This window comes from Chroicocephalus ridibundus, chromosome 3, assembly GCF_963924245.1.
Source record: "Chroicocephalus ridibundus chromosome 3, bChrRid1.1, whole genome shotgun sequence".
Taxonomy (NCBI): Eukaryota; Metazoa; Chordata; class Aves; order Charadriiformes; family Laridae; genus Chroicocephalus; species Chroicocephalus ridibundus.
In genome coordinates this window covers 18,263,298-18,286,623 of record NC_086286.1, presented here as the reverse complement: position 1 = coordinate 18,286,623, position 23,326 = coordinate 18,263,298, and the positions used below count along the sequence as shown (strand labels likewise).

Sequence of the window (23,326 nt, the reverse complement as noted above, 5' to 3'; positions counted from 1 at the left end):
ATCCTAGGTGTAGGTAGCTCCTACTCCAAAACAACAATGACCAAAAAAAAAAAAAAAAAAAAAAAAATCAAGACAGAGAAAACTTCACAAGTGGAATAGCTTTGAAATCTAACGCATTCCACTTATGCTCCTGCCTCAAATATTTTCATGACCCAGTTCATGTTATTCAACTAAATACATACTTCATGCAAGCATTACAGCTGCATACAGCTGTCAGGATTTGGTCATAAATTAAACATGATATTAAACTGCACTCCATCTTTTCCTATGGCTCTACACAGCCATTGGTGGAAATACACACATTCTGAAGATATTTTTTTCTATATATGCATACTACAAAAAGTATTAAGCTTTATAGAATTTCACAAACAAGTTTTTCCTCAAATATGAGAAAGCCTATTGGATTGTTTTTCTTGTGAGACACTGAATGTAGTACCCTTCCAGGTATTTCTGTTGCTAGGACAATGCCACAAAAGCTGCAACTGAGATAATCTATTTACAGAGATATTTTAAGACAGACTCACTTCATGGTCAGACCTCCGAGGGCACAAAGCATCAACTTCATCAAAAAATATAACACACGGGGCTGAATTCCTGGCACGCTGGAATACCTGACGTACAGCACGTTCACTTTCACCAACATACTAAAACAAATGACAACTCACGGTGAAACAATGTTAAGACATGAAGATTTTGCTTGAAAAATAAAGAATCACAACTTCCAACACTATTTGATGTGTTTTGCAAGGGAGAAGTGCAACCTGATAACCAGTTTTCTTCTGACAACAGTCTGTTTCTCTATTTCCTGACTGACCAAGATTTACATGGGAACTAGTTGTCACTAGCTCACTTTGGACAGTTTACCCTTTAACAGAAGTCCTACTTTCTGGAGAATAAATCTAACTTGCCATCCTTGTGCTGATGAGCATTAACAAATACAAATTTAATTAAGGACCCTGTTGTTCTTCAGCTGTTCGTAAACAAACCCAGTGAGCAATATGAACACAATAAACACATGAAGTTCATATAGTGTTGCCTGAAGACAGCAGGGTTAGTGGTAGGAAACCAAAAAGTAAGCCAGGATTTCACTTTGAATGGCAAATTGCAGGCATGGGGGTTGCCAATTTGTAAATTCAAACACGTCATTTTTTCCAAACAAACATGTTTTGATACAATTTATGTCTTAACATAGTCTCTGAATCACAGCCAGACATTCTCTCCTTACTCTAGAAGGAAGCAGGGCTCCTCATTAACTTAAGAGTTTATTTCCTGCCTGTATCAGTACTTGAAGTACACATAAAAAAAAACGTTTGGGCAAAGATTCCACTTTATTGATAAACGGGTAACTGCCATGGTCTTCCGAGATGTGGGCTGCAGCTGTCTTGCCCAGCTCAACACATTCTCTTAACTCTAACATGTTATATGTTAGAGGTCCCTATGTTATATGGGATTGAAGTTGTATCGCAACACTTCTAAGTCCAGTGCTTCAAAAACTCAGACTAAAGCACTTTTATCCGTTAACACTTTAAAATCTTTTTAAAAAAAAAATCACTTTGATCAACTGAAAAACCACATGGCTTTCCAAGATTTCAAATGTCCATTAAGAATGGCTGGCAGAACATATTTCCAAACTTGAAAGTTGAAAAGTTTATTTTGCTTAGTGAAAGCTGCTGATTTGCAGTTACTGATCACCATGTTCTCTCACTGTAGATTGGAATCTTTGTTCTTTTTCCTAATCTACATAAAAGCAATGATGTATGTAGTTGGTCATTTAGAAATCCTACTTCAGTCAAGGCCCCATCTGCTAGGTAATTTAAACCAAGGTATATACTTGAACTACCCAGATAGCTTTTTCCATTTCACATGAACAACTTCACTGCTAAAAACTTTAAGCAGAGTTTAAATGAGGCAACTTCAACTGCACCAGTATCAGTTGTGTAATTATCAGGAATTTTGCTTGCCCCATGCTATAGACAAGGATTCCATAAATAACAAAAAGTTAGTGCATACCATATTTAGTAGTTCAGGACCTTTCACAGATATGAAGTTCAGTCCAGACTCATTTGCCACAGCCTATCAAAAAGGAAAATACAGATGTATATATAAAACACATATTTTTCATGTTTTCTTTTGTTCTGTCCATGGAGTAATAAACAAACTTAAGGGAAGGAGCACAGTTATCAACTGTTTGTAAAATATAGAAAACAGAACAAAGTATAATTATATGCAATTAAGAGTGGGAGGGGGGTGGGGAATTTAGCCAGGTGTTCTCTGTGTTTAATGAGACAGTGTTCCAGATTCACACCCCACTTCCCTCTCCCATATTAGCTGAAGAATTCTTAATAATTAGTTGGAGTTAAAGAGATACTCAACTACATAAGAGCACTTGAAGACAAAGACGAGTGACAACCTGGACATTTGCATGATTATCTGCATTTACATGGGGAGGCCATAAGAACTGAAATGCTCGAGAAGGAAAACAGAAGTATTTGCAGAAAAGGTAAATATAATAAATAAAAATACATAAATATAATAGTGTAGACTACTTCCAAATATATAATTTATTTACAGTGAAATATTCCATAGAAGTGGGTATCTAACAGAGTTTCTCCCCATCTTTGCTACTTTGTTCTTAACCAACTTCATTCCTTCAAGCTTTGCAGTAACTCCCTCTCAATTCAAGGAAAATTGTAACTTCATGACAAGAAAAATCAAGTAATTTTAGCACAGAGGCCCAAATTTAATTTTCTGATGAGAAGTGGTACAAAACATCAACTTCTGGCAGTATCATACAGACTCAGTCATTCCTACAAAAACATCCACTTCAAAAAGGTTTTCCAGTATTTTTAAACATGTTTACAAAATGCATTACCTTAGCTAACAGTGTTTTGCCGCACCCAGGAGGCCCTGCAAGCAGGACACCAGCTGGAGTAGTCAGGCCCAGAGCTTTAAACTGCTCTGGGTTTCGCACAGGTGCCTATAAAAGAAATTGTCATAGTTATCTGTGACAAAAAGCTAACATTAAACTTTTCATTTCAGTTACAGTTGGATGAAAAATCATTCATAAGCAAGTACTTTATTCCAATTCTTTATAGGCTTAAAGAATAAATAGTCGATCAGCATCTTATTAGCTCACACTGATAAGTACCCCAAAATGGGAGAAGTATCATTATTCAGAGGCAAAGATTTTATTTACCTAAGTTCTCATCTTAAGGTGTTAGTGTTAAGTATTCCTCTGACTTCCTTCTGCTAACCTTCCAGCTAAGTAGTCTCCAATTCTTCGTGTGGCAGTTGCATAACTAAGGTTATCGGTACAAAGCTTTTAGAATACTTAAGATTCAGCAAGAATGAACATATTGTATTCATGCTTTCAGTTTTCAGTAAGTGAAATGTTAAATACATGCACCAGACTTGTAAGAAATTTGAAAGCAAATTACAGAAGTCTGACTATTTTAAATTAAGATGTTGCAAAATTTCTGGTTTGTAGAACATTAGAACTCATGGGCAGCACATTATACCTTAAATAAATATTAAAAACCAAACAAGCATAGTTTTATTTCCTGCATAGGGGGAAGTGCAAAAAATCTTTGAAAGTAAGGTTAAGACATACCAATATTGCCATAGTCAGCTCCTCCCGAACATCCTCCAGGGCTCCGATATCTGCCCATGTCACATCAGGAATTGTGACAAAGCCTTCTCTCTTGGCAGAGGGTTGCACTGATGACAGTGCAACAATAAAATCATTCATCTCAATGCACAGCTTCTGCAGCTGTTCCTCAGGCAAAGGGTCTTGCTTCTTCAGCAAATCCAGAAGTCTGTGCAATTCATCCTTAGGGTACACAGAAACAGAGAAAAAGATTAGGCACTGGATTAGATTTTAAGAACCCTTTTTTTAAAGGGCTTTTTCAAAGCAATACTTTCTTCAACTGTAATATTAATTACTATAAAATAAATTATTATGTACAATACACACAAAATATGCAAAATAACATTAAACATTAACATTAATTATAAAAATGTTCCAGGAAAGCACTACGTACATTTAACACTTGTGAAAGTCTGATGGACTACAACCTTGATTTAGATACTACAGAAACAGAGCTAGCACATGTATTTTTGTCTTCAAATTCTCCCTACTGCTTCTCCCACAATGACTAGGAGAAAGTTCTTTCCATGATGAAGTTTCTAAAATATCTATTCATTATATGTATTATTTTAATAAGAAATTGCTCTCAAGAGAAAGTGAACAACTCTGCTGAACAGCACAATTTCAACAATTTGCAGAATATTCAGTTACTCTTAACACATTCTTAGATTATACACTTTTATTTAACATAATTTGATTTCAAGTCGTAACTCATTTCCTCAGGCTGATTCGAACTGGGTTTGTAACCAGGCCCTGATAAATTTTGGGCAAACGGAATACAGATATAAGGTAATGCTTTTCAACACTGTCCCATCTTGCAGACCACAGCACCCCAGGCACATACGTTCCAATTTCCCCAATCAGTTCCTTATTGGGGAAACTATTTGAGAAAATACTTGATCAAAAGACTTTATACCTTCACAACATAAATACATCCCAATTCTAATACGGAAAGGCTGTATCAAAGCCAATTGACACTGCACCATAAGTAAAATTATACCAGGATTTTCATTATAAGACAGAGGGAGAAAAAAAGATGATTTGTAAAAACTCTGTTAAGTTTCCACATTTTTCCGACAGCAGTATATGGGAAAAGTATCACCTCCTATTTGTTGCAACTAAGATAGCTCTACAACTGACCACAAAGAAACAGAAGTGGTTTTGGTGCCTGATATTCCTTTTAAGCCCTCCCTCCTCTTCTTAACAGAGCCGTTTACAGAAACTCTGAAATAGCCGAGACCACTGGGTTTGTTTACTTGAATTGTGTGAATGACTTTTAAAGGTTTTGTATGTTTATTTTTCCATTATAAACATAATATAATGGTTTTAATGACAATAGCCTGTATTAGACTATGTCAACCTCCTGCCAGCTATCAAAACATGGCTCTGTTAGCATTAGACTTCCTCATCCTCAATAACCCCTTTGATCATGGTGATGTTGATAAAAGCTGCAACTACCTGCCCCTCCCCGCTTTCTTTTGGCTACATCAGGCCCCAGGAAACACTGGGAGGTATGCAGCATGATTATGTTACTCTTATACAAAGGCTTATTACAGCTTTTTACACTGTTTTTTTATTAATTACAGTAAGAGTTTTCTTTGACAGTCCTTCTAAAACCAGAATCTGAGTACAATGTGGATTTAAAACCACTTTGTTTTACTTCTCCAGACAGATCTTCAGAAAGCCTACACATAATGAAAACACACACACACTCAAAATTTTGAGAAGTAGGACCAAGAATTTCTATATGAAGATGTTCTGCTTCACTGACCACAGCACATTACTTGGACCACAGAATAATTCTGGCACTGGAAATGCTATTTTCTGCAGCAGAATTCCATCTGTATTGCACATTAGCAGATACCTTCTCTGCAGCTTAAGTCGCATTGCTAACCAAACTTTTCTACTGGATAGTAGAAAACACTCTTCCTCAAATTTGCTATAGGCACTAGACACCACGTGCAATTTGCCCCAGGTAATCACATAGCTAGATGTAAAACGTAGACTGCATAAATACTGCTAGACTTTGGCTAACTGTAACTACACCAGGTCAGGGAAGAGCCCCAGGCATCACAATAGATATTTCACTAAGGGCACAGCAAACAGCTTGGTAAAAACTCAGTGGAAGTCTGGTATTTTTATGATTCTCTTGCAGTCAATACACTTTTGAAAAGAGATATAGCCACTATTTTAACATCTGGTCTGCTAGAAAACAAAACAATACAACACAAACAACAATGACGAAAAATCCAAGGAAAATAAGACACCTCATGTAAAATATTAATACTATTTTTAGAAGATGCGGGTTTGGGAGACACTTATTCAGACCTATTATATGGGTCATTAGAAGTTAAGCTTCTGACTTAGGTGGTGATATTTCTAAATCTAAATTTATTATTAAGTTGGCCACAGATGTTTAAAGATTTATGAGCAATGACTTTCACAACTATAAAATGGCTCAATTCTTAAGATATTAGAGGCACATGCTTCAAGGAACAAATACCTTAGGAGGAAGTTCTGGTTGCTTGGTATCCTCCTCCACCAGGACGTCTGTTCCTATTCCCATGCTTTCTTCAGCTGTGTTTCCTCCAGCGTGTATATGTTTGCTTTTCTGCTCCTCAGATTTTATCAGGATCCTGTTCACTGTGCACATAGCTGCCTCACGACAAAGTGCCATCAGATCAGCACCGACATAACCCGGAGTGAGCCGTGCTAAATGATGAAATTCAAAGGACTCTGGGAGTTTAAGTTTTCGACACAAAGTCCGAAGAATTCTAATCAAATAGGGAGAAAAAAGAACAATAAAATAAAGATGAAGCTGTGTTTTTTTTATTTTCATATGAAAACAAACAGCGCTGATTTAAGGTCTCTTTCAGTCCACGTGAACTGAAGTAGTACTGTGGGAACAGTTTTCACTCAACTAGGGAGTAACCAAGACTGAAACCCACAAAACTATGCTATATATTTCCTTTCAGTTCTTAAACAAAACCCAAGAACATCAACCGGGCAATGTCAATCAGTGGGTAAAAGCTAGTTTTGCTGAATCTAAATATTATAGATGCTTTAAACCTTAGTTTGTGATTTTAAATTGACAGAGTAGATCTCAGACTGTATCAGAGATGCACACAAGTTATCCATTGGGATATTTCATCCTGTATTCCTAACCACCTTAGTTTGTATTGTCTGTTCCATCCCACTTTTATTTATTTATTGAAGAACATCCACAACAAACTACTCTGCAAGAAGGAAACAAAATCAGACTGTGTGAGGAGCGCTGTCTTTTAATTTTCAGTATCTTTCCCCTACCATTGTCAGTCACATACAACTGCAGATATTTCCTACGTCCCCAGTAAAGTTTTCAGCTTATGTGTACACCTCATGTGTTACCTCATCCTCACTTGAAAGCTAAAGTTACACCTGCCTATGCTGTTCCACCACTGATACAAAACAGCTCTCTGAAGCTGATAGCGAAGTGCTTATGCCTTACACTTTATATTTTTATAGTGGGAGTTTTTTCACTCTGTATCAAGGCTGAAGCTTTAAAATACCCCTTCAAGGTCCACCAAGACTTCCTGCTGTTCCTGTAGGCCAAGGACAACTGAAAACTACATGAATAGTCAAAAAAAAAAGACAAAAGCCAATGCCACCACACAAATACTGGTGATGAAGAACTCTGAGGTATCAAATCAACTTGTTTAAACAAGAAAAACATCACCTTATTGGGAAAATATTTTAAAAAGACAGCACAAACCAAAGATGATGATCATTAACATACTTCCTAGTTCCAATGAAAATTAGTTTATTTCCAAATCAAGTAATGTACCTACAGAAAAGTTATGAAATGAATGAGTTATTAAACTATTCAAAATTCTGAAATAATAAGTTTCATCTGTTTACCTCCCCCACTAGCAAGTTCCATCATCTCTCATTTAAATCTTTATGAGTGGTATTAGCTTGGTTCTCAAGAATTTTTCAACCTGTCTGACAACAGCTGTATCTAATCAAGTGACTCAAAGTGTAAAAAGTTAAGAACTGTAAATGGCTTATTCTGAATCTGTGTCCTATATGTATTATTTTCCTTCATATACTTCATACACGCACAAGAAAACACTACAAGTATAGCAAGATCTCTAGGTACACCTCCTCATCCCACTCCACCCCCCTAAGGGTGTAGAACCACAGCTAAGCAGTTCAAATCATGCCTTCAGCAAGACTGATTCATTATGTGGTAAATCAGCATGCTATAAGGACTTCTGTTTCTATGTGACCCTTTTATTTCAAAAAAAAAAAAAAAAAAAAAAAAAAAAAAAAAAAAAAAAAAGAACAAACGTCCCCAGCAAAAACCACTCCAAACCCAAAACAAAACAGAAGAGCATGGTGGAGGGGATAATTTAAAAAAGAAAATAAAATCAACAGTTCCTGTAAGCCTACACCTCCAGGAACAAAAATACAAATAATTGTACAAAACAATATGAACAAATGTGACTATACTCTAACTTATGGGCAATCCCCGCACACTACGATGGCTTTCCCATTCACAAGTCCTATCCTTTGAAACAGTGCTATTTCTGTGAACATCATATTTTTAATGTGAGCCTAAGAAATATCATAGAATCATAACTCTCATCAGTCAACTCTAGTTCTACCTCTCATCACTTGCATGTTTTTCCACAACCAAGAGGAAAATAATTACTACAGGGTTGTAGATCTGGAGAAAGGAAAAAAAAAAAAAAAAAAAAAAAGTGGAGGCATGGCCAAGAGTGGGGTGTGGGGGGAAAAGGGTGGAATAACAGACAGTAGTGCTAACAACACAAAGTGAGCAATGCTGTAAGCAGAACAGTTAGCTTTTTCAATCTAGAAATACAATTAGTTGAGCTAGAAGGAACTTATCCTTTAACCTTTCTTTCCTTCCCATAACAAGATAAGCCACATCTGTTTTTGCGCTTCCCTTCCTGTGTTTTCTGCTGTTGTTGAAGTGAGTAGCAGTTCCTTTTCATTTAAAAAAGCAAAAAAATATATATTTTTTTAAATCTAGTCTGACAGTCACAGATCTTTGGAGTAAAAAGAGCAATTTATACAAAACAGGATGACTGCAGCTCAGCTTGATGCCTGGACCGGTGCATTTCCACAAGGAATGGAATTGAAGAATCCAGGCCTGTTGCTTAAGGTATGTGCTTGAGAGGACTAACAAATGAGCTATACTTATGTTCCTAATTTAATAGCTACATAGGGAGCACCAAAACCAGCATGTTATCTTCCTGAAAACAGAAAAGATATATTTAATTCCATCATCTATACTGTTAAGGCACTTGAAAACCCATTAACATAATGCTAAAAGCAGATTTGCACACAAGAAAGGAAACCACCCCAAATGTAGCCACAGCTACCAAGACAAGAAGCAGATGCACACTTAATGGCTTTTGCACTTTTCAGTGTGAGCTGATCCATGGGTGTGTACAGGCACAAATAGGACTAAACATAATAAAGTACTTTTCCTTAACTTGTATGTTAACTTACACATTATTTTCTTATTTATTAATTAATCAAAAAGAAGCTTAAACTTTATAACACATACTTTTCTCTTGCTGCTTCATCTGGGATCCCTAAACAAATTTCTCGATCAAATCTTCCAGCTCGCCTCAGTGCAGGGTCCAGTGAGTCAGGTCTGTTAGTTGCTCCAATAACTAGGACTTGAGTAGTGGCAGCCACATTATTCAAGTCTAAAGGAAGGAAGGAAGGTACTTAGTACTCATACTCACCGTCTCAACTTTGCTCTGCTATCGGTGTGACTCTGTTTCTGCAGCACACAATAATACTCAGAACAGCAGAGATAAACTAACCAAGTCATACTGAACTGCTGTTCATCCTACCCAGAATTTGCATTTTGCACAATCAAGCAACAATAAGCATTTCAATTGACATTTGACACATTTTCCCATTACATCTGTTTATACAACAGACAGGCTTATATAATGCTGTACAGACCACTGTGAAAATAATGTAGTAACATCCCCTCAAATTTATTAGAATCTTCCCACCATCCTCTGGTAAACTGTGCCAAAATATGAAAAATTATTACCACTATCTCCACAAAAGTAACCACAAGTCATTACTGAACTAGAGCAGACAGTGAGGCTGATAATTACAAAGTTTAGCTTAGTACAGCTGTTTCTGAAACCGACCATCCATACAAGTTAGGAACTGAGCAACAATTCTCCGCTCCATGTCCTTCGAAGCAACTTCTCTTTTTGGGGTGATCGCATCAATTTCATCGATGAAAAGGACACACGGTGCACTGGACTAGGAAGAAGAAATAGTAATAATTACAAAACTACACTGACATAGTGCATTATGAAAAAGAAAGATTTTTTTTTTCAGATTTTCTGTTTTATAATTATTACTCTAAGTCTGCTGCACAATAAATCTGTCCCAGAACAATTCTATTGTTCTTACTATCTGGAGAGCCACCGGACTATGAAACTGTGCTGAGCTGAGGCTATGAAATAATTAAGGCATGAGATTCAAAATGCCTCTCTATATAGGCATGAGATTCAAAATGTGTCTATATACTGTTTAAAATTTAAATGTACCTCTCTGTTGCTTTATGTTTTCCACAAATATTCCATTGTGACTGCTTACTTGCTTAAGTCCAGAAAAGAAAATCAGACAAGAAAGGTCTGATTTGTTTTGTTTGTTTGTTTTGTTAGTGACATTAGAGCTGTGGAATTTCAAGGGCTAGTATTACTGGCACACATAATGAAACAAAAAGAGCAGTAGGTGGTCACGAAAAATGATCTGTCAATGTCAAGATTACTACAGAGCCTGACCACGTTCAAAGAGGAAAAATGTGCAATGAGAAACTCCTAGAAGTGTTCTAAAATTCCATATACTTCATGCTCATAAAAAGCCAACACTAACGTAGAACAACTACTACGGTAACTAATAGAATAGTGTTTAACTGAAAAAACATTATTAATATTCTCAAAAAGCACTACTAGTGAAAAAGAATACTAAAAGAAAATACTAGAATCACCTTAAAAATACGGGAATCATATAAAAAAGTATTTTAAAACCCATGCATTCTGTGTTATCAGGTAGCAACTGCGCCATCTAGTTGTCATTCACTTTTCCGCTATCTGATAAAGGGAAAAAACGCAACCAAGTTATACAAAGATTCCACAGTACACGCACAATGTACAGTGGAACTATGTCGTCTTTCCCTACACAAAAATTGGGACAAAAACTAAGTGGAAAAGCTACTTAATTGAATGTGAGGGACTATAAGAAAGGCAACAAATTTTATTTTTAAACCTATTTTATGCAATGCATTTAATTTCTTCAAAAATAACTTTTATAGCAACCTCCCCTCAAACACTATACATACAAAAGATACATAATTTCTAAAAACCCTGTGCCATCACTTATTTAATTTTATTCTAAACTACATCTTAAAAAGGCTTTCTAAAAATATAAGTGTAATATGAACTGGAAACATAATAATCTAACAGCTACACAATAAATCTTTTTGCCCTGTTTAGTATTCCTTTTTACGGGAACATACTCTAAACACCTTGTTTAGAGTATGTTGTGGGGTAAGAGCATAAAAATGGAATAAAGTTGGAAAACCAGAACATTCTCAGAGGTCAGGAACAGAAAACTGCGCTCAGGAAATAAAGCATTAGTCACATACTAAACCCAGAAAACTCTATTTTTTAAAATTAAAATTATCTCAACCTGTCTGGTTCTCTCTGCTTCTTACTAAATCTGGAAGTCACACCAAAGCAAGACTTCAACTTGACTCCTGCTCTTATGATATTTGTCCCAGATTTCTTATCTTACACCTAAACCCCCAAAGTCTTAAATCTCTCAAATTCCCTGCTTTATAAAAAAAACAACAAAAAAACTTGTAACAAAAAAGCACAGTAGACTGCTCTTACGTCACTTTGGTTTTTATATATCAAGCCAAGCAGCTCCAATAGGTAAATAATTTATGTTGCTCCCTTTACATTGATATGATGAATTATCTTTTGTCAAGATTTCAGAATAGTAATCTTTGTGCTCTATGACAGCATGACACTTAGTACAATGGAATTCTGGTCACAGAAGAGGAGACACTATGACGTGTGTGCAGCAATATAAAGATTCACTCACTAATATTCACTCAAATTCAAACCGCAGCAACAAAGTATGAATCTTTACAAAGAAAAGGACAAATAATTCACAGTGTTATTTCCAATGGGCATCTCACCACAGCCTGCTCAAACAATTCTCTCAGTTTCTGCTCAGATTCCCCTGACACTCCAGACACCATCTCCGTTGCAGCCACTTTCAGCATCGGGAGCTCAAGCTCCTGAAGGAGACAAGGAACATTGTATGATACATCCAGAGGTTAGAAATGTTGGCTTTCCTAGAAGACAAATATTTTCCAATATGACATCTTTCTACACCCAAAGATTACATAATCAACACTAGATCTTACAGAGCTCTTAAAAAACATGAGTAGCACCCTCTAATTTAAAATGGGTCTGAGCCATTTGGCCAAGCGAACAGCAATGGATACAAAAAACAGGTTTCCCCAACTCAGTTAGAAAATGACTGCACTGTGAAATAGCTCTGCACCTTGGTCCCCTGCCCAATCCTTCACAACGCATATATTACAGTTTGTCCTTGAGCTCCCTTCTTGAGAAAATTGTCTATTTTCATCTGTAACAAAACATTACTTAGTAGTGTGGAAGAGATCCCCACCAGGTTTGGTTCCCCTAATCATGCTCCAGAAATATCTGAGCAGGATTGTACGTTAAGATACCTGTAAAACTCACAGTCAAGGTTTTGTGCCATTACAAATATATAAATAAAATTGTAACCTTAATAGACTGTAGCACAGTAGTGCTACAGGTAGTTGCAGCCTATTTCAAGCTCTTTGAACTACATATTAAAAAAAAAAATCCTAATTTATACAAATCGCAGCCACCACAGGCACTACCTGGCGCTTGGAGGACACAATTTGCCTTGAATAACTATTGACAATATCTTATTTAAGAAAATGATTTAAGAAGTAGTCTTAGATTTATCTCATCTCTGAAAATTTTTCACTCGTGTCATGTTTCTTCCCCTAAATTTAGTAACCTTGCAGGATACAAAGAGCCAGTGAAGTATTAAATATCACAGATTCATTCAACAGGTACCTTTTTACAGTAAGGCATTAAAAAGAAAAAACCCAAATCTTTTGAATAAAAACATTTGACAAACAGTGTCAGAAGGGTATAACCAACCTTTAAGAAATAAACATCAGTATTTTATTTCAAAGATAAAAGCTGTACTACAAAAGTTCATAACTTACGCATATCTAAATTTAAGGCTACAATGTGACATTTAAGGAACAACTATATTTAAGACAAAGAAATGTCCATGGTTATCACTGAATAGCCCTAAATAGACCCTAGATTTATATGCAAGACAGACCCAGAGCAGCACAGCAGCCCCACCATACACCAAGCTACCAATAACATCATATGCAGTGAAATCATTAGCTTGACATAGGCAAGCTAACATCCAGTTTTGGAATTCAGAAATCACTGTTTAACGGATGCCACCCAATAGAATGAATGTAATCCCTCATAAAAGATGGTAAGGTTGAGTCCAGACTTAAAACAAAACACGCTGGTAAATTTAACTAAAAGTATCTTCCATTTATAGCCTCCGCAATACCCATGCCTATATTGCTGTCCCGGGAATGCCTCAAAACAATTAAGTCAAACATAAAGCCTGTCACTACGTCCCCTCTCCATATGAGGTTCTATTAAGTACAGATTCAGATGGAATTTAAACATAGGAAGTGAAAATAAATATATTTTAGACTAAGACAGGACAGAGAGAAAAGAGATAAAAAAAGAGAAAAACCATGTAGTCTATCGTAAAGGAGTATTATTTCATTTCTCTCTAAATATGATTCAGAAACAGAAGAAATTGTAGATGTAAAGCTATCTCACCCCAGCAATTGCCTGCGCAAGCAGTGTCTTTCCACATCCTGGTGGTCCATGTAAAAGAAAACCACGAGGTGGAACCACACCTAAGTGGTTATAGACTTCAGGATGATGGACATGAATGAGCATTTTGCAAATTTCCTGTTAAGGACAAGAGAGACCTCCATTTAAATTGAGGAAATTAGTATTATAGATAACTTTTATTTTGGCCTGTTTATAATATTAGCAATCTTTATTAATATAATTTCAGTCACTGCTTTCAGAAAGGTGAGTCAAAGAAAAAACACACCCAAAACTTTGCTGCTGTTGATATAAGCAGCTGTTCTCAGTGCCATGCATTCTGCTGCATTTCTGGTTCGTCATTTTCATTTTATTCAGAGCATTCTGTGTCTCAGAATTAAAATTTTAACTAACCTTTAAAGTTTCATCATTGCCTCCTACATCCTCAAACTTCACTGAGGGGTGGTAAAGCTCTGGTCCCTTACTTCTAACTGTAAAGGAAGAGAAGTCACACAAATTTAGACATGGCATCATAGTAGTTGCTAACAGTGAACAAGAAAGAACTCAGCCTAAACATTTAGCTAAGTACATGGAGTAGTATTATTTTTTGGTAGTACACAGGAATGAAATCTTGTTTAGTACCAACATTAAGGCTAAATTTCTCAACAAAACACCCAAGGTCACTTCTCTGTGCCTTAGTGTAAAAACACTCTGGTAATGGGATTCCACAGAAAAATACCATCTCTCTGTTTGGAGCAGCATGCCAAAAATAACTTCTCACCTTTGTCTTTAAGTAAGATGGCATTAATTTCTTCATCTACATCTGGCATTTCTTCTTTTTTTCTTTTTGTTCTCTTACCCTTTGATTTCTTTCTTTCACTCTCCAAGGCAGAAAATTCTGTTGATTTCTAGGGCATAAAACCAGAATTATATACAAAACCTTCCAAGTCAGTGAATTTCTGCAAATACTTAAAAGAACAAAATGTATAAGGGTCTATGACGCTGAACTTACACATATTATATGAATAAAGACAAGCAAGGCAGGAATTTAACACCTTTTTGTAGAAAATCCTTTTTTTTCCCCATAGTTTTTTACCTTTTTTAAAGGGTTAATTGCACCAGTCACTTTTTTGCTAAGAGTATGTACTTATAAGCAAAAAACCGCAAACAAACACCACAAAAAAACCCCCCAAATCACTAACCAAAATCAGACACCAGTTATTTGCATATCGTAGAGCAATCCACTTTGGGAATGAATAAAACTATATCAATGTATTTACTCATTGTAAAAAACAATTTTATTTACTAGTAAGTCATAAGTGGTTGTACGAAAATATTATTTAGTGCTGACACAAGTTAATGCGTGTAAGAAACGGACTAATGCATGAGAAAAACAAAAAGTTCAATGAAAGTTGGGTTTTGGTTTTTTTTTTTAGAATACAGTATTGCAAACATTTTACAATTTGAATATCTCCCTTTTATTCAATTTCTCTATACAAGAAGATGCAGTACTACTAGGATAAAGGGATGATTTCTCAAATCTGCCTATTTAGCAAGCATTTTGTATAATCAGAAAGGTAGATGTAAATGTAGTTCTTCCTTCACATAAAAAAGAGCATCCTGCCAAAATGCCTGGTCAGCCAAACAACATAAATGTTATCTACCTTAAAAAAATGTAAAGTTTTCAATAGCTAAACAGGGTTGGTTTTTTCTAAATAAGAAAAAAAAAAGGGAATCACAAAGTGGGCAATATGTCTGGATAGTAGGACCTATTTTTAACTATTTTACAAATCAATGCAATTTCCTTTCAACTTCCCAAACTCGTCCATCCAAAAAAACTTCAGCTTTCCCCAGGCTAACTAAGACTTAACTACTGTCTAAGGGAAATTACATGCTATGACTACAGCAAGCCATGTGCTTCCTGACTAGTTAGGCTGATCACTGGCAAATGGAATAAATACCAGCTAAATTCCTCTTACCTTTCTCTCAGTCTCCCCAGTACTGATCACTACATTTTCCTCAGAAAATATGGAGGAAATTCACATTTTTTTTACTTTTTACCTCCCCCGCAAACATGCTTGAAATGGGCCAGAAGGTTCAAAATCACTTTTGACACAGCAGAAAAATGGGCTAAGCTCTTTCTTCTTCAGAAACCAAGCTAAAAACAAGTACTCCACTGGCCTTAAGCCAATCTTTCCCTTTTATTTAACATGTTCATTATCTTTAAACACAGAATGCATTTTTGTAATACGAAGAATATATTTTAAAAATCCAGAAAGACAGACAGTCTTTTTGGTCTTAGTATCACCCTTCAAAAGCCTGTCATATCACACAGGAAATTATATTCATACTCGCTACTTAAAATCACATTGAGTTTGTAAAACACAATACCTCAGAAATCAGTTTCTTTGCATCTCCTTCTCCGTCCTCAGAAAGGTCAATGAAAAAGTCTTTTCCACATGGAGTTTTATCAATGAACCAGCCACCTTCGGAGATGCGTGTTTTAACTCGTGTTCCTGGCGAGCAGGTGCTTGTTTGAGGAGCTGTTCGCACAGGATGAGGGGTTTCCATTGGTTCATTTTTTGGCGTCGTTGGAACAGAATCGGGATTTCCTTTCTTGTATAAGCTCAGCAGGGAACTGTTCATGTGATTTGTAGACTGCAGATTCGTGTATTTTAAAAGAAAACATACAAGTTATAATTTGGATTGTTTATATTAAGAGACCAATGAAAACTTTCATAAACCTCAGTTAGCATCCTCACTGGGGAAAGCAGTCCTGCACCTTCCAACCTACTCCTCTGCAAATCGAAGGACTGCATACAAAACTGCACCTTCTGGTTGAAGAGACAACAGCCTTTGTGAGTAATAGTCACACGTGTCAGTTCTTTCAATCATTTCATTCATTTGATATCCAAGTCTTTTGGGTTCCCAGTGTGCTTTCCTCAAAAGTGATTCCCCAGCACAGGTTTTTCCTTTTTCTTCAGAAAATAGCCTCCTTTTAGCCCTATAGATTGTCAGTTTTAATTGCCAACTCTGGCTATACCTCATCTTAATCTCCACTTTTAAACTCTCCAAGCGTGTTGCAATTTCACAACATAGAACCAAGTGTTATGCAAATACAAACTATCATAATAAAATACAACTTACTAGATCTTCTGGATAATCATCATCATCAGAGACATCTGTGGCACTTCCTGCAGTCCTTTACATGGAAGGAAGACAAAAACTATTAATGTATCAGAGCAGAACTGCACGTGAGACACCCACAAAACAGAACAAATGCAATTTCTACAACATGATTCCCCACAATCATGATATGTAGAGACTGGAGAAAAACTCCTGACTAGCATGTTCTAAATTTACTATGAGGAAGTGTTAAAAAATGCATCCTTTCCAAGCCTGTGATGAATTGGATCAACTTGGTTAACCTGGCTGAAAGACAGTTCTAAAACAAAAAGTGATGTCACATAAATCAGATTCAGTTCTCCAAGAGATCACACAATCACCAATGCTGGCACAAGGGAAGTAGTAACTAATCACTGCCGAACTAGACTAGTCCTTCTGATTACAATGTCTTAATTTCCCATGAGACCTTCAATATCTGTCACAGGTTAGAGAAACCAGAATGGTCCATGAGATTATACCCAGGGTTAAGAGTTAGGAAATCTGAATTCCAACCTCATAACCAGTGGTGATTTACTCTGAATAGCCTGTCTTGTAGTCTTATCGCTCAGATTTAGCTAGTATCTCTCACACCCAAGAAAGATTAAGAACAAAAGGACTGGGGCCTTACGTGGAAAACTATCAAGGAAGCCCCAAGGATAACGACTAATTCAGGGCTGTATGTTCCCCATAACAGAGAAATCATGATTGGCTCTAGTATCTTGTCTTCGGTGAAAAAAGTGCTTCCATTAACTACAGGTACCTTCTGATGAAGACAAGCCTATAGGAAATCAAGGATCTATCAGTAACCTTTATACTACCAAAATTTAATAACATAAAGACAGAAAGCTTTAAAGAAATGATAATACTAATGGCATAATGAAAGTAATCTAATGGTAAAAATTCTTCTTACTCATTTTTCTCATGTTGTCTTGCTCTTTTTGCCACATGTTCAGCTTCTAAAACTGCCAAATCTTCACGTTCTTTTTCATTACTGATTATTCCAAACACTGAAAGAAAAAGTTCAAACACGATAAGAAAACAGCTAAATTGTAATCAAAGAATTTGGTGTCTTTGACATAATACTAACAGAACTACCTTTTTCAACTTGTATTCTAAAAGCATTTCTTTTTCTTCGTCCATATTCTGCACTGAAAAAACACAAAATAAATAGGTTACACCAACTGCTTTTCCACCTAACATACTGTCATTCTCAGTGGAAAAAATACATTGTAAGTTGATACCCAAGCTTCTACACAAGTTCCTATTAAAAACCAACTATGTGGAAAAAGTGATTGTTTTTTCTTAAGCCTGGAATAGCTCAATCACTGGTATGAGATAAACTCACTAACCTATACCGGTCTCTAAAGGAATATTTAGTAAAAACTATCAAGATCCCCTTTAACTGTAGATATAGAGAAGCAGCAATGTACAAATGAGCATGCTGGATTCTACTTCACAACATTATTGATTTTTTAATTTTAATTCAAAAAAGAACATATGGACACAGGACTACAGCCTACAAAGGACAGTCCAGCAAGCAATAACTGTGATAATTAACAACAGTCACTATGAGAAAATCTGATTCAATGAACATCCTTAACTGCAAGCAATCATCATCAACCTTTTATCTTCACTTACTAAGAGTATATTTTATTTATTTGCTTTTATACAATAGCTGACAGAGGAAAACCAAACCAAACCAAAAACCCCAAGACCTGTAAGCACCCTAAGCAAGGTGTTTGGCTCCCTTTCGCTAACAAGGCACAAATAAATAGACTGTGCAAACATGAATTAATGTCATAGTCATAGAGTCATAGAGTCATAGAATCATAGAATCATAGGGTTGGAAGGGACCTCTGGAGATCATCTAGTCCAACCCCCCTGCCAGAGCAGGGTCACCTAGAGCAGGTTACACAGGAACACGTCCAGGTGGGTTTTGAATGTCTCCAGAGATGGAGACTCCACCACCTCTCTGGGCAGCCTGTTCCAGTGCTCTGCCACCCTCAGGGTAAAGAAGTTCCTCCTCATGTTTAGGTGGAACTTCCTATGTTCCAGTTTGTGCCCATTGCCTCTTGTCCTGTCCCCGGGCACCACTGAAAAGAGCCTGGCCCCATCCTCCTGACACCCACCCTTTAAGTATTTATAAGCGTATTTCTCCATCTTCATTAACACCCGCACTCACCAATGATATGCTGAAAGACAACCTTCCTCCTCACCCAGAAAAGCGCAACAGCTTAAAAATAACTAGGCAAGACTGACTGTCCCACTGAGGAACTGAAGAAGATTCAGTGTCTTACTGAATCCTGTATCTCCCCCATCTGCCTGCACTGAAGTGTTATTTTCCCTCATATTTTAAGTTCACTGGGGTAAGGACCAAAATGCTGTAATGCATCTGTAGCTTTTTAATTAAAACAAAACAAAACCCACAAACCACAACTAGATGCACAATGATGCACTAGATGCATAACTAATGCCAATGCATTAATAAAATATAAGTTACTAAATATATTGGCAGAGGAGAACACTGGAGTAGAAATGCTCTTGCTGTTTCAATCAACCTCAACAACTGGTAATAAAATTAAAATTAAAAAAAATAATTAAAAATACACAAATGCAAAATAAAAAAAATATATATTCCATATTTTGAGTGTAGGATATAAGAATACAAATCTTTGCTCACCTGTAGGTTTTCTGCAAATCTGATGCTAGAATTCCAATGTCAACATACTGGCCACATTTACTACTTGCAAGATACTAAAATGAAGAATTTTAAGCAGCAAATAAAATCATTGTTAATCACTTCACCAGAACAGCTAGATCAAATATGTTTATTTCAAACTCTACTCTTCTTAGAAGCCAAAATGAAAATCAGAAACAGCTTTGAACTGCCTTGGAACAGACCAGACAGTATTTCCCAATGAAGTAGGAAATGCTTATTAAGACATAGCTAACTAGCTAGCTACGTTTCCCAGGGAAACGCAGCATACTGTATTTTGATGCTTTGGTGACTTCTGCTGGTGCAACCCCATTGTTCATATTTAGTAAGAAAGATGACTTTGTAACCCACACCCATTAGTATTGTCAATCCTTCTAAATTTATTGCTTTCTCTCAGTTAACCTTTTGGTTTAGATATCTGACCTTAAAAATGAAAAAATCTACATCAGTTAGTATGGATACTGTCACAATAAGAACTTTAATCTTTACAAGATGTTTCAAAGAATGCTACAGAAAAGTATATAAATGAAAGTTAATTCCATCAAGCCTTTTTTTTTTTCCTGACAGCAGCTGATCCAACCCATTTTCAAACCACAATTGTGGAAGTGTGAGAAAATGTACAAAATTTCAGGTACAACTGTACTCCATTTGCTTTCTTCACCCACTCTCCAAATTCGGAGTGAGAAGGAGTTTCAAAACTGTAATAGTGGATTCCTTCTTAAAAAAAAAAAAAAAAGGAGACAGAGAATCTCCCTAAAAGATATGGTACCACAAATATCACAGCAAGGAGAATTTAAAAATCTCTTTTAAATTAATATATCTACTTAATACAATCAAATTCCTTATATTTGAATACAAAATTATTTTCAAAAATCATGTTACACTTCACATCACGCCTGGGCAGCTACTGACCTGCAGAAAATATCAAGCCTACCATAAATCAAGCCAGCTCTTTCATTTCAGAATAGACAAGACATATTCACTGTGATCTTGTAAAGGAAAATAAGCAACCTCCCTCAAGCACCCACTCACATTTTAAGGAATTAGAAGCTGAGTACACTTATACACAAACGCAGAAAAATGGTGTTTAATTTGCAAAGTCACCACAAATAGTCATAAAATATAACACAGCACTATGCCACCTGAAGGAATCACTGTTCTTCCCACTCTTGACCTGTGCATTATGGAAGTAATAACTTTTTTTCCCCTTTCTTCATTCATTTAATATAATCGATGCTTCCAATTTATGTATATCTACCCCAAGTGTTTTGGTTTTTTTTGATTATTCATTTCACATTTCAGGATTCATTTCAGCTTCAGGATCAGAAGTACTGAAGAGGATGGAAGAAAGCAACAAAAAACAAACCCAAAAGAAAATAAAAGGGGGGCGTGTGGAAAGAGACCTTTTTAAAGGTCTATTTAAAGCCCTGAGAGACAAGGCCTGGTTTGGCGCTCGCTGCCGCTCCCTCCGGCACCTGAGCGGGCCGGATACTCAAGGCCGCTGCCAGCGAGCAGGGGGCCGGCGAAGCGCGCCGTGCCGGCGGCAGGGAGCCCACCCGGCCCGCGGGGAGGAGGAGGAGGCAGCCCGCTGCCCGCCCCGGCGTGTACCTGCTTAACGCGCTGCTTCAGCCGCAAGTCCACGAAATGTCCCGGCCGGCTCCGCATGGCCGCCCGCCGCCCTTCCCGCCTGAGGGCCTCCACGCCGGCCCAGGGGCCTGTCTCAGCGCCTCGCCTGCGCGGGGGCAGCCGGGCGCCTCAGCCGCGCCACCGCAAGCCCGCCTGTACCGGTAGACCAGCCCGGCGGCGGGGCCTCCCTCCGGGCGCCAATTCACCCGCTGGGCGGCTAATTAAGTTTCAAAATAGGCCAGGTTCCCGGTCGCGGCCCGGCCGCCAACCCTGAGGCGCGGACTCCATTTCCCAGCATGCCGTGCGGCGCGGCGGGGCGCGGCCCGGCCCGGGCGGGGAGGGGGGGCGTGGCGTACGGCGGCCGGGAGGGCGGCGGCCGCGGCGGGATGGAGTCGGTGGTCTTCATCTTCTCGCTGATTGATTGCTGTGCCCTCATCTTCCTCTCTGTCTACTTCGTATCCTTCACCTCCGTGGGTCGGGTCGGGTTGGGGCTGCCCCCACGCCCGGCGGGACCGAAGTGTGGGTCGGGCCCGCCCCGCCGAGGCGCCGCTGAGGGCGAGCGGGGCCGGCGGTGGGTTGAGGGCGGCGGGGCCTGAGGGCCTGTGCTGGGTAATGGCCGCTGGCGGGGGATGGTTTTGGGGAGGCGGGAGCGTTTCGCTGAGGGGAAAGGGCGAGTGATTCAGTGCCCGGAATGTGTTGGCTCCTTCGGGTGCTGGAGCTGCGGGGGCTGCAGGCGGCCGCGGGCGTGTGCGGCCGGTGGTGGGGGTAAATCCATCGTGTCTGGGCTGCAGGGGCATGGGTTTGGCGGTGGTGAGGAGAAAAGGGTGCTGGAAGCATATTTCACGCCCTCAAAAACTAGCCGGGCCTAAGGAAAATACGGCCAGACGATAGTATCTTAATTGTAGGGATACCTTACTCTATTTTAGATGGGAGCTCGTAGCTGGGGGGCTGCGAGTTGCTCAACAAACAGTATTTCCATATTCTTGCCTGCAGTTTTTGCTGTCTGGTGTTGTTAGAATGTTAAAGCACTGATTTGACTTTTTTTTTTTTTTTTTTTTGAGTACAAGAGAATTGTCTCTTGAATAGTCTTTTAAATCCTGGTGCTATTTAAGAATCTATCCAGTTCTCCTAACAGAAAAAAGTACAGAAGCACTTGAGAGAAATTCATCCTAGAAGGATAGGTTAGTTGTTGAAAAATGAAGACTTCACCTATTCTTTAGGGATAGAAAAAAACATGTCGTGCTTTTTATCATTTTCTTGGAAAAAAGGAGCATGAGGTTTACAGGACATAGCATGATGATGTGCACACGTGCTAAGCCTTTTTGGAGAGTACTTTTCTGCCTGAAATCTTCATATTTCAATTGCTGAAAGTTCATTTGATAATGATGTTAGCCTCTTATTTCATAGCAAAGGATGAATTAATCCAATGTTGCTGTAAACGTAAAAAAAGTAGATCAACTTCCTAAAACTGCACTATGAGGCTTTATTGTGAGGAGAGTTTAAAAAATGCACGAGCTTTTTCTTCCTTTTAAGTTCTGGTTTCAAGTGTTGTAATAATAATTCTGATACTAAAAAGATTGAGTTTGCCTCCTTGGTCTTTTTAAAATGTTGAACTGAACTTTAGCACTTGTGCAACAGTTGCCGTTGGAAAAACATAATAAAATCATTTGGCCTGATGATGAAAGGTGGCCTTACTTTCTACCTAAAGTAGGAATGAGTTGTAACTAATTGAACGCCTTTGGCAGATCAGCTGTAGAACAAGACAGTCTATGCTGCGAGCAGAGTGCTCTCCCCACCTTACTGGATAAAAAGAAAGCTTTGTGTATTGTGAGTTATCGTACAATTTTTCCTTATCTTGGACTTCAGATAATTACACTGTCAGATTTGGAATGTGACTACATTAACGCTAGATCATGCTGCTCAAAACTCAATAAAGTAAATTATGCTTCTTTGCCTTTAACGTGGTTTAAGAAAATGATCTTTCATCTTAGCATCACAAATAATGGGGGTATAATGTATATCTGAAGAGACTTTATTGGCAATATTTTGCATGTATCCTTTATTTCAGTCTGATTGCCTCTTTTGGATGCCCGTCTTTCAGCAAATTCAGTCATGAAAGGCTGTTGTGACCCTTGGTGCTCTGAGGTGGGCTGCTACTCTGAATTCGTGGGGCTGAGATTTAACTCTGCA

At 37.8% G+C, this 23,326-nt stretch overlaps 2 protein-coding genes across 6 annotated transcripts in view; one reads left to right on the top strand and one right to left on the bottom strand.

Annotated features, from left to right (window-relative positions):
• The window catches only part of NVL (nuclear VCP like), a 45,139-nt gene extending 23,707 nt beyond the window's left edge, over positions 1-21,432 (bottom strand). For 2 of the 4 annotated variants that reach the window (XM_063328211.1, XM_063328213.1), the window contains exons 1-17: positions 21,119-21,432; positions 19,475-19,548; positions 17,890-17,942; positions 17,705-17,801; positions 16,777-16,831; positions 16,021-16,287; positions 14,411-14,537; positions 14,044-14,120; positions 13,636-13,770; positions 11,895-11,996; positions 9,829-9,946; positions 9,222-9,366; positions 6,150-6,420; positions 3,611-3,829; positions 2,873-2,977; positions 2,011-2,073; positions 525-644 (exon numbers count right to left, since the gene is read on the bottom strand). In XM_063328211.1, the coding sequence (XP_063184281.1) occupies positions 525-644; positions 2,011-2,073; positions 2,873-2,977; positions 3,611-3,829; positions 6,150-6,420; positions 9,222-9,366; positions 9,829-9,946; positions 11,895-11,996; positions 13,636-13,770; positions 14,044-14,120; positions 14,411-14,537; positions 16,021-16,287; positions 16,777-16,831; positions 17,705-17,801; positions 17,890-17,942; positions 19,475-19,548; positions 21,119-21,175 (2,085 nt within the window). In that variant the 5' untranslated portion in view covers positions 21,176-21,432. The remainder of the gene's footprint in view (positions 1-524; positions 645-2,010; positions 2,074-2,872; positions 2,978-3,610; positions 3,830-6,149; positions 6,421-9,221; positions 9,367-9,828; positions 9,947-11,894; positions 11,997-13,635; positions 13,771-14,043; positions 14,121-14,410; positions 14,538-16,020; positions 16,288-16,776; positions 16,832-17,704; positions 17,802-17,889; positions 17,943-19,474; positions 19,549-21,118) is intronic. The other 2 variants (XM_063328212.1, XM_063328214.1) reach the window with 2 other exon arrangements.
• Positions 21,433-21,449: 17 nt separating this feature from the next.
• Positions 21,450-23,326, top strand: part of CNIH4 (cornichon family AMPA receptor auxiliary protein 4) — a 28,911-nt gene continuing 27,034 nt past the window's right edge. The window contains exons 1-2 of one of the 2 annotated variants that reach the window (XM_063328219.1): positions 21,450-21,591; positions 23,003-23,071. In XM_063328219.1, the coding sequence (XP_063184289.1) occupies positions 21,523-21,591; positions 23,003-23,071 (138 nt within the window). In that variant the 5' untranslated portion in view covers positions 21,450-21,522. The remainder of the gene's footprint in view (positions 21,592-23,002; positions 23,072-23,326) is intronic. The other variant, XM_063328220.1, reaches the window with a different exon arrangement.